Source organism: Hemitrygon akajei, unplaced genomic scaffold (assembly GCF_048418815.1).
Source record: "Hemitrygon akajei unplaced genomic scaffold, sHemAka1.3 Scf000087, whole genome shotgun sequence".
NCBI lineage: Eukaryota > Metazoa > Chordata > Chondrichthyes > Myliobatiformes > Dasyatidae > Hemitrygon > Hemitrygon akajei.
Window position 1 is genome coordinate 2,808,312 of NW_027331973.1, and position 11,147 is coordinate 2,819,458.

An 11,147-nucleotide genomic window follows, 5' to 3' on the forward strand; every position below is an offset into this window, starting at 1 on the left:
GACAGGGCTCGATATAAGTTTACTGAAGGGAAAGTTACACTATCGTCGACCTGAAAAGTACAGAACGGTACTGACACTCCGGCGCACGATGTTGTGCCGACATTTTACCGACACTGAGATCCATTTAACCCTTTCATCCTACACAGCCCTACGTTTAATTTATCATCCGTGTGCAAGATTACCTCTCTGCTCCTAAACTCAATCCCACGATTGATGAATGCCAATGCACCGTATGCTTTATTAACCAGATTTAATCTGCGTAGTAGCTTTGAATGTCCTATGGGTTGGACTCAATCTGCCACTTTTCAGCCAAGTTTTGCATTCTATTAGTGTCCCGCTATAACCTCGGACAACCCTCCACACTATCCCACACCATTAACGTCTGTGTCATCAGCAAGTTGTCTAAGCTATCCCTCCCCTTCCTCTTCCAACTCATTTATAAAAAGAACGAAGAGTAGGGGTCGCAGAACAGAGCCCTGAGGGACACCACTGGTCACCGATCTCTATGTAGAATATGACCCGTCTACAACCACACTTTGCTTTCTATGGGCAAACCAGTTCTGGATACACAAGGCAATGTCCCCTTGTATCCCATGCCTCCTTATTTTCACAATAAGCTTTGCATGGGGTATCTTGTCAAATGCCTTGCTGAGATCCGTATACACTACATCTACTGCTCTGACTTCATCAATGTGTTGTGTCACGAAGGTCCTTTTTCTTTTTACTTTGTCCACATTTCTCGAATCACTTCTCTACAAATTAATTTAAGGTCCTGTCCACATCCCTAGTTATGTGATTCACTCCGGTCCAGGTTCAGCCCCTCCCACTGCTATGGCTACTTCCGTTCCCAATTGTTGTGATAATTTCCCATGATTTCAAACCACTTCTCCCACTCTAATCCTTGAGCTACGAATTTAACCATCTATAATTCTTGACGCTATGTTAATTTGCATAAATAATTAAAAAGATAATAACCTGGATAGAAAAAAGTGAATCTTACTCACAAGGCTGGTTTTCAAGCTTCGATCCCGTAGTATTACAGCAATGATTCTAGCATGTATAAAACAGTGACTGCTTGCTAAGACGAAATGAAAGGGAATAAAGGGAGCCATTTCTTGTTGGCTGCAGATACCTGGTGGTGTTCCAGTTAGAACTATGTTAAGATAGTTTCTTTTTGTGTTATATTCCAATAAATTGGATTATTGAACTTATGGCGCTTTTCCCTTTTGATCCCTATTAATTTTGAGTTAAAGTGACGCATCGCACCTTATGCGGGTTTACCTCACATGGCCATGCACGGACACGTGGTTACTGGCACTAAGCATGTGTCCGTGTGCAGAAAGGAAAGAGGGAGAAAAGGCTGTGGATCAGGATTCAATAGTCGGAGGGACAGTCAGGAGATTCACTGGACGTGAACGAGACACACGAATGGATCGTTGCCTCTCGGGAACAAGGGTAAGAGAAGTATGGGATCGCTTCGGTGTTATTTTGGAGAAGGAAGGAGAGCAGCGAACTACCTTGGCACCTATATATGCCAATGACGTAGAAGGCAAAGCAAAGAGGTGCTGAAGAGAGAATTTAGAGAGCTAGGCAGAATGCTGGGACGCAGGATAGCAATTTCTGTATTGCAAACTATCCAACGCGCCAATGCGGATCGATGAAAGATGATTTGGCAGATATTTGTGTGGCTGAGAAGCTGGTGCAGGGACTTCAAGTTCTTGGATCACTGGAATTTGCTCTGAGTGAGGAATGACTTTGGGAGAAAATGAATGAGTACAGTTGCTATTGCAAGAAGCTACTCAGAAAGCTGAACGACCGGAGGACTGATGCAGTTTGGGAGAATGAGTAAACAAGTGGCAGATGGAATGTTGCATTTGAATAAATCCAAAGTATATATTTTTTAAAACGGTGCAATTTCCAAATTCAGAGAGGGAGAACGTCTCCAATAGGTAGTGTCCTAGAGCATTCATTTCGACGGGACGAGAAAACAGTGTTCCAGGCAGGAGAAAACATTGGTCAGACCTCACCTGGTGTACTGTGAGCAGTTCGGAGCCCCTTATCTCAGGAATGGTGTGCTGGTATTGGAGTCGGTACAGGAGAGCTTCACAATAATGATTCAGGGTATGAAGGGCTTAACAAATGACCAGAATCTGATTGATCTACGCCTGTACTCGTTGGAGTTCAGAAGAATAAGGGGTTATCTCATTGAACGATATCGAATATTGAAAGGACTTGATAGAGTGGACGAGACGATGATATTTCCCGTACTAGGAATCCAAGTCATTGAGTATATTGAAAGCGGAGGTTGGTAGATTTTTGAATAGACAGTGTGGTAAAAGCAGGAGAATGGGTTAGGGATGTATAATAAATCGTCCGTCTCATCGGGACAGTTTGAATGTCTAGTCAAGGATAAAGAACTCTCCGTGCTCCTGTCAGTTGCCTATGTCCCAGAATGGGACAGTGGGCTCAAGAAGAAGAAAGACACTTGAACTTTTACCCATCTTAGAAAGGACTAACACAAGGAAGCAGAACTGGAGTGAGATTGGAGGAACACATACTTTGGATGCAGAGTTACATACAGAGGGTGGTGGGTACGTGGAACGCGCTCCCTATGGCGTAGAAAGTGTCAGATACTTTAGGGACATTGAACAAACACCGGGATGGGCACAGGGACGACAGCTTAAACGAAGGGCTGTGTAGGAGGAAAGGATTAAATTGATGTCAGTGTAGTTAAAATGTCGGCACAGCATCGTGCGCCGGAGGGTCTGTACCTTTCTGTATTTTTCAGGTTGATGATAGTGCAATTTTCTCTTCATTAAACTGACAGCTACTCTCGGCTGTGTTTTCGATCCAGTCTAATTATCTGATTCCCATATGCTTTCCACATTCACAAACCCTACCTTGGAATGTGATGCTACTACTAAACCTGAATTCACCAGGGTTTGTGGATCAGCCCTCTGGACTGCAAACACTCTGTTCCTTCTGGTAATCCCGCCGCTGTTTTCAACTGATTGATGAACTGTCTGTAACCATTCTGTTCATCTTCATTTCGACAGGACCGGCCGGGCTCTTCGCGAGGGGAAGACGCATGCAGAGACAGACTGAGTGGCTCTGAAATGTTGAAGTCGCAGAACGGGCAGCTCCCTTACAATAGGGCCGTGACACTCACCGCTTCTTTCTTGATATCCCACCCCACCCCCGCTTCCCACCTACCTGCAGAGTTTTCCCCTCTTGTGTAGCTTATTAGGGGTTGCATGAAAGTGTCAACCTTGGGGCTGATGCTGACATCCACGTGTGTTCCAACCCAGACCGATTCTTTGTAACGACGGAGCTGTTGATAGACGATGGTGTTGTTATTCTGCTGAGTTGGAAGAGGGGGACGGTGGTGTGAGGCTCAGAGCCGGGCGGAGAGGGTAGAACAAGGTTAATTCGTTATTAATTTCGAAGTGAATTAAGTCCCACTCACTAAACAACGTGTATATCCTCCTATTCTCATGTTATCCAGAGAACATTCTACTATAGCTCCTATGTACCCTTTCCAAAGACTGGACAAACTACCTATACTTTTTACTTTGCTCTTCACACCTTCCCTCCCTGGCTAATGTTGGAGGTAATTGCCTGTAGTCCTTCAGTTGCTGCTGAAACCCCAGTATGAGGGGTAAGGTGTATTTGTGTTCAGACCCAGTGGCAAAGGATCGATGCTATTCACCCTAGTTCCTGATGCTGCGTGACGAGAAGGAAGCTGCTCATGGCTGTTCCTGAAGAATGTGATTTGTGCCAGGCTCTGACTGGTAATTGGAGGCACAAATGAAGACGCTGAGTTGTGATGCACGACTGGAAACGGGTTATGGGATAGATGAACTGATGCGACTGAAGGAGAGAGGGTGGCTCTGTCTGTAGGAGGGGGGGCAGTGATATTCGTGATCTCATTACCTGATAATCCGCAGTGGTACACAAGACATCAGACCCCAGACAATGACTGAAAGCAGAAACAGATTGAGAGAAATAAACAGCTCAGTTCCAACACCTGAATCAGACATCCCTCACACTTCAGAGTACCGTGGATCATCAGAAGTGAGCCAGCGCAGGTCATGGACTCGGTGAACAAAAAATAAAACACAAGTGTAACAGGGATACAGTGGGGTGAACCTGGTATATGGGGGGCAGGTTGTTTGCAAGGAGGCTGGTTTGATGACCGATGCCGTGCTGGAGAGCAAAGCAGGGCAAGGATAAGATGCGGGTCTAGGTACAGCTGCGATAGGAAGTGGAGCTGGGCAGGTTATTGGGACAGAGTGACGGATGTATCAAATGGAACTTCGCTCAGTCCTTACCTTTCACTCGAGTCAGCCCCAATGACAAGCGAGGCAATCAGCAAGTAGACAGGCAGCATCTTCACCCTGCAGGAAACAGGATCAGTCACTATTTAGCATTTGCCGGTGGCTTAGGACCATTTACAGAGTTGTGCAGCCGTCAGCCCTTCTTCCAGCAACACAACTGGCTGAAGATGAACACTCCACAATTCTGCTGAAACTCTCACTCCCCACCTTAAATCTATAGTGTGTTCTATTGAAAAATCTGATACATCGGAATCGATTCCCAGTGTCTGCGTTATCCATTCTCTCCATCTGGTAGAATACCTTATACAATCTCCTCCGTACTAGGAAAATAAATCCAAACTGTTCAGTGGGGAAAGCGAAGGAAGAACGGCGAGAGAGAAGGCCTGGAAGAAGAGGAAAAGGATGGGCGAGGAAACGGGAGGGGAGAAAACTGCGGGAGGGAGAAAGGCTTTGTATGGTGTTCATAACACGCTTTTCACAAAATCACTGTACATGAGATAAAACAATGCGGTAATCGACTTTCACCTGAAAAGAGAAATTCAGTATCTTCCTACAATGGTGACCCACATTCTACAATGCCCGAACGAATTGTTTTTCCATCTCGCCTCAGGACCAGTGAAGGTTACTGGAATGAAAATGTCACCACTTCCTCTTTACACATCTGGAGTCTGGCCGAAATATTTATTTATTCCAATTTACAGAGTTCCTGTCTTCACACAATACCGTTGCAACAAAGCAAACTGCGTTGCTTGAAATGTCAGTGGTAATATAGCTCACCCGGAGTCAGCTGGACAACATCACTTCCAGATGACAGAGCAGAAGCATGATCTGAAACACTTTGTCCAGCCTGCTAAGTCCCTGGCAACTGGGGAACTTTCCATCTATCTATCTATCTATCCATTCATCTATGTATGTATGCATCTATCTATACAACTATCCATCTATCTATCAATCAATCTAACCACCCACCCAACACACACAAAATGCTAGTGGAACACAGCAGGCCAGGCAGCATTTATAAGGAGAAGCTGCCTGTCCTGCTGTGTTCCACCATCATTTTGTGTGTGTTGTTTGAATTTCCAGCATCTGCAGATTTCCTCGTGTATCCACCCACCCATCTCTTTTTATTCATTGCGATTCTTCTGTCTTTGTTCTGAACTGCTGCCACAAAAACACACACTTCACCTCATACTGTATATAAAGTTCCGGTTGTATCGGCAAAAAAAAAAAAAACGCCGAGCCAAATTGGAACGAGCCTTTCTCGCTTCAGTAATCAGGCTGCCTGGGAATAAAAAAAAAAAAAAAATGGCAGTGAGTTCGTGAGTTGTCACCCCAGGATGGTCTTCAGTCTCTGGTGTGGTGGCACAGGTCCGCAATCTGGACATCACCATCCGCAGATCTCTCTTCAGTTAGACATGTTTCTGCATTCGGCACCAAAGCAGACATGCTTACAGTTATACATCTTCCATGTTTTCAACCACTCACTCACAGCTACACCTTGTTGTTAGTGTGAGCAGAAATTTCGGAAATTTTACCTGTGACCACATTACCACGACCCTCTGCGACCTGAGCACAACTGGGCGTGACTTACGACGACACGAAGTCTGCCAACCCACCAGAGATTAACTTAACCGCACTGTTTGTTGTGTGATTGTCAACCGGGTCTCAGCGTTTAACCTCATTAAGATGTCCAGCACAGTACTCTGACAGATCCTGTCGTCGTTTGGGTGGGATAAAGACGATATGGTTTTGTTCTTCTGTTTTTCCCAATGACAAAGACCACATCCCCATCGCCCAGACAGATTTAGAGAAGAATGCCACCGGGAGGCACTGCTCCGCTCGTCAGTGATGGTAAGACATCTCCTTCATTTCACTCTGCACACAGCCGGACTCAGGACACTGCCGGTTTGGGGATCTGTTCAAAATGACATCTCAGGCTTTTCGAAGCATACTCGCTCCTACTGCTCGGAAAGGACACTTGAATTGAGGACGCTGCTGCAGATAACAGCAAATCATCCTGATTGTTGATATAGGTTACAAGCAAAAATGGACCCTGCACTGATCCCGCTCTGCTCTGCTTGAGACGCTGCTCATGTCCCGGAGACATGAGCCTCTGAGCTCAGTCAATGACCACTGGCCAACAACACAACTCCACTATTTTCTTCCCCATTTCATAACTTTCATGGTCGGTTTCAGCCTACGGCAGTGCAAATAAAATCCTTTCATGGTTGTCTATACATTTTGTTTTCAAATATTTTTGCATATAATTTAAGATGTTACAACCTTCCCACAGATTTATGTCCTGACAGACGGAAAACGTCCAGAGATGACCTTCACTGCAACGTCTAAGAATAACCGGGAAAAATAAGGGTGAACATCTAACCTATATTACCCCTTCCCCCCGTCCCCGGAAATCGTTGACCAACCGTCACTTCCCAGCATCTGGCTAGTGCTTCTGAACCCATAGTCCCCACTATGGAGGGCAGTCGGATCTTAGGTGTTCGTTTCATGATGGACTCTTCCTCTTCTGTGCCCATGCATCCTGTCATTTTGCATTCTCGCTTCCGTAACCGCTATTCGGGAAGACTCCAATATGTTTCATCCGGAATAAAGAAAAGAAAATTGAAGCTTCCATATGGAAAACTGGAAGAACTTGGACAAATTTCTGCAAAACATCCAGTTGATACTCAGAAGAAGAATAAAAATCTTAAGTTGTATTTCGATTTTGTGAACAGCCAGTGAGGGAAACGAAGAGAAAACGTAAATTAGTAACATACAGGCAACAGTACGTGGATGGGGGTGGACAAGGAGAGCAGAGCGGGGTCAGTGTAAGGTCCATTGTTGCTTATAACCTATATCAACAAATCAGGATGAATTGCTTAGTACAATATTTTTTGTCATCGACAGGTTATTTGCAAATGCTTTGATCCGGACTCATTAAATTGGTTTATAGGTGCTCTGTAGTCAAAGTCTTTCGTGTTTATATATTGCCAAGAAAGTGGATTCGCTCTGCAATGCCGCCTACCACTTTCTGTAACTGGTCAATCCCACCATCGCTGTTTGTTGTGTATTGAGATCCTGAACAGAATCCCAGTATTCTACAAGACATTGAGGAGATCAGTTCGAAACACCCGCAATAAACACTGGCACAAAGAGCAAACAACATGCATTCCTGGACAATGACAAGTTTCGGCGACGGAACACATGTTGGCTGCACAGCTTGTCGCACGATGGCTTTAAACCCTAACCAGTGGTTGGAAGATTGTTTTTAATCCTGACATACATTGTGGAAACTATTGACCGTGCAGGTAGGAAACTACAGTAAAGCAACGGCCAGCACCGCCCGAAGTGGGTAACAGGAGAGCAATGACTTCTTGATTACAGACCCGAAACTCATGCCACGGGGGTTATCGGAAATAAAGACCCGAAATGCTATAATTACCAGACCTATTATCACCTTAATTCACCAAGAATGTATTACCAACGTGTGGATAAATTTTCAAGCGTTTATACTAAAGTCCTACCATTCAAGCAGGCGAGGGATATTTAATAGATATCAGGGAGCGGGCAGTTTCGCTGTTTTGTCAGAGTCACAGAACACTATCTGTGTGCAAGCTGCTGCCTGTCTGCAGGGCGGATACCGACATGCAGACATTCCTCAGAGCAACGGGCAGCTTCTCTGCTGAAAGGAAATCCAAATGGTTCGAGATTCCGCACTCACCTTCAACGGCACTTTCAACTGCGAAGTTGCAACAGTAAAATATCATGGTCGCTGTAATTCTGTGGTCAGTTTGTAGTCAGTTTGAAGTCAATTCATGTGACTGTGTGTGCGCGAGAGTGAGTGATTGAGACAAGAGAGAGAATTAAAGAGAGAGAGAGAAAGGGGATGAGAGAGAGAGAGAGAGAGAGAGAGAGAGAGAGAGAGAGAGAGAGAGAGAGAGAGAGAGAGAGAGAGAGAGAGAGAGAGAGAGAGAGAGAGAGAGAGAGAGAGAGAGAGAGAGAGAGAGAGAGAGAGAGAGAGAGAGAGAGAGAGAGAGAGAGAGAGAGAGAGAGAGAGAAATGGGAGACCGGCCCGTAAAACATGGGACATTTCGAATATTACTATGGTTTAGGGAAGTTCTTCTTCACTGACTGTAGAAACCAACTGCAGAGTGCGAGTGAAGGTAAAGACGTCTTTTCTTTTAATCTATTTGATCAATAATAAATTCGGTAATGAACAGTTCAGAGCTCCCGTCTCTATTGAATTCTCCCGATCGTGGAATAAGCTGTAAACGGTCATCTGATTAGGGAGAATCGGAGACAACACTTACCACGCTTGTTGAAGCAGGTCGGAGTGCACTGCGGACCAGGGTCAGTTCAGGTCCAACACACCCTCACCGGCAGCGGAATGAGAGGGGACTGGAGTAAATGGAGGAATCACAGACAGGAATATCAGCAGCTGCGTTAACCTTCCCCCGCGTTCGCGTAGGGTCTGTCTGTATTTCCGTGTCGATCTCACACTTTTCCTCCTTGCTGATCAAACAGAACCAACAGGGCGGGGCTCTGGCTCAGCGGATCCCAGGTTGGTGATTTGATTGGTTCTGCAGGTTCTAAGCTCCACCCGGTGTGGGAACGGAACTTCCCGGCGCTGGAGGAGATCCACCTCAAATATCGCACAACTCTCCCGGCTCCGGGATTCGTCTTTCTGCTGAAATCAAAACAAACACGTCACGCAATTTACCCCCACAGCACATGTGAAAAGCTTTGTTCAAAGATTTTCCAAGAGCTTCACGATTCAGGACAATTTATTTGTATTTGTAAAGCAGGAGAAACAGTTTAATGGGGGAGTTGAAGTAAATGTTTGCACCCAGAGGCTGCTACGTTCAATCAAAGAAAAATACTCGTGTGCCTTCGCGAGCGTTCATCTGATCGATTTACATTAATTCAATTGTCCTGGACATTTCTGAACATGCTACTGCGTAGTAAGCCACTCGGCCCCTCATACCTGCTACTCCATACAATAAGCTGATTAAAACTTAGCTTGAAATATGTGCGCTTTCATCCCGCATTCGACACGTCTATCTCCTTACAGCTCTTCACCCCAATTCCAATCAGCAAATGGTCCTTGAAGTAATGGAACATTTGCTTCAGTTGGCCATTGTGAGAAATTGCAAATACTCACACAATTTTATATATATATACATATTTCACGACGCAACAGATTTTAACACCATCAATCGACGAGTTGTTTTGCTACGTCTCCCCTCCCACTGCGAAACAGGGACACCGTTCCTTCATTTATCATGGAGGGAGAGCAAGCCTGTGTTATATAGAAATACTCTGCGAACGAGTAGTTTTCGGGATACTGCAAGTATGTAGCTTTATTGATAATTTGCTAAACGCTTGAACGCTCGGTAGAAGTTGCAGATGTTTTTTTGCTCGTGAGGATTGCTGCTGCTTATGCGTGGGAGGGGGGAGCTGGTTTCTAACATTTTACTGTCATTCTTTGAGACAGTAATCTGTGTCGGTGAATGTTTGCGAAAAAAATATATAAATTCAGGAAGTATATTGTAAACAAATCTCTGACAGTAAATGTACCCATTGAAACCGATTTGTTGACAACTTATTGATCACTGAGACAAAACACTGATATTGGGTGCTTTGAAACAAAGATATGAAATAAATATCAGTAGCTGAGTTATTCTCATCTCAATCCCCCACAAATATTCTGACATTGCCGATGTGGTCAAGTCGTTTCTTTGCCCATTCACTGCCTCATACGCGCCTTCTCGAACATTTCGTAAACATGAAAATACACAAAAAGCTGCAAGAATTCATTTGGTCAGGCTGCACCCGTTCATGGAAAATGAACAGCCGATGTTGGAGGCCGATAGCTTTCATGGGCTGGAAATGAATCGTGACGCTGCCAGATTGTTGACTGATTTCGAAGCTGCGGGTTGTTGTTTTTCTGTGATAGTCGGAGCTCAGGGTTTGTGTGTAACTGGCTGCCTGCCCCGGCAAATTCCACAGAACAGGGAGCGGCCGTCCTGTAAAAAGTCAAGTCTAATCGGTTCGAGAAAATACTGACGTTCAGATGTGAACATAGTCGCTTTAATCTTGTATTTAACCATTTCTGCTGCAGCAATGACCACTTGAACCTGTAATGAAGAACATAACCAATGGTCAATTTATATTTAAATTAGACTCGAAAAATCTCGAGGTGCTTTAAAGAGAATTTTCCCGACTCTTCTAAATAAAGCAGCTCATTGCCTTCTCAGCAAAGACACTTCTCAAAATAAATAAGATTGCTCATGGTATTCAAGCTCCAACATTTCCCAGATACAATTGCCATTTACCTTTAAAATGTTGTTGATATAAGGGAGCGTCAGTGTGAGGGGTGATGGGGAGAATGAGCGTGAGAGAAATTCTGAAGGTGAGGTTTAGGGAAAGTGGAGAGTGAGGTTGATGGCGGGGAGAGGTGAAAGGGAAGGGTGAGGGGAAGAGGGCGCTCGAGGATGTGGAGGTCGAATGTAAAACGAGTCTGAGGGCATGGAAGTGGCTGGGAGGGGGGAGGCTGACTGACACGGTGAGAGTGTGCTGTAGTGCAATGCAGAAGGTCCAATATGATTGAGAGTCAGTGTGAACGGGGGAAGAGATGTTGGGTATACGGACGCAGGAGGATGCATGTGAGTTTGAGTGTGAGGGAGTGGTCGAGTTGGAAAGTGATGGTGATGGCGAGGGTCCACGGTAGTGGTGGATAGGGAATGCGTTGGAGTGCTGTGGATGAGAAGAAGTTGAACATTGAGGGTGGAGGGTGAGGAATGGAGAGCG

The 11,147-nt window shown here is 45.1% G+C and overlaps 1 protein-coding gene across 8 annotated transcripts in view; it reads right to left on the reverse strand.

The window, feature by feature from the left end:
* LOC140722731 (uncharacterized) overlaps positions 1 to 8,823 on the reverse strand; it is a 62,932-nt gene extending 54,109 nt beyond the window's left edge. For all 8 annotated transcript variants that reach the window (XM_073037421.1, XM_073037422.1, XM_073037426.1 and 5 more), the window contains exons 1-4: positions 8,648 to 8,823; positions 4,332 to 4,397; positions 3,934 to 3,979; positions 3,214 to 3,331 (exon numbers count right to left, since the gene is read on the reverse strand). In XM_073037421.1, coding sequence (XP_072893522.1) covers positions 3,214 to 3,331; positions 3,934 to 3,979; positions 4,332 to 4,390 — 223 coding nt within the window. In that variant the 5' untranslated portion in view covers positions 4,391 to 4,397; positions 8,648 to 8,823. The remainder of the gene's footprint in view (positions 1 to 3,213; positions 3,332 to 3,933; positions 3,980 to 4,331; positions 4,398 to 8,647) is intronic.
* Between the last annotated feature and the right edge of the window lie 2,324 nt (positions 8,824 to 11,147).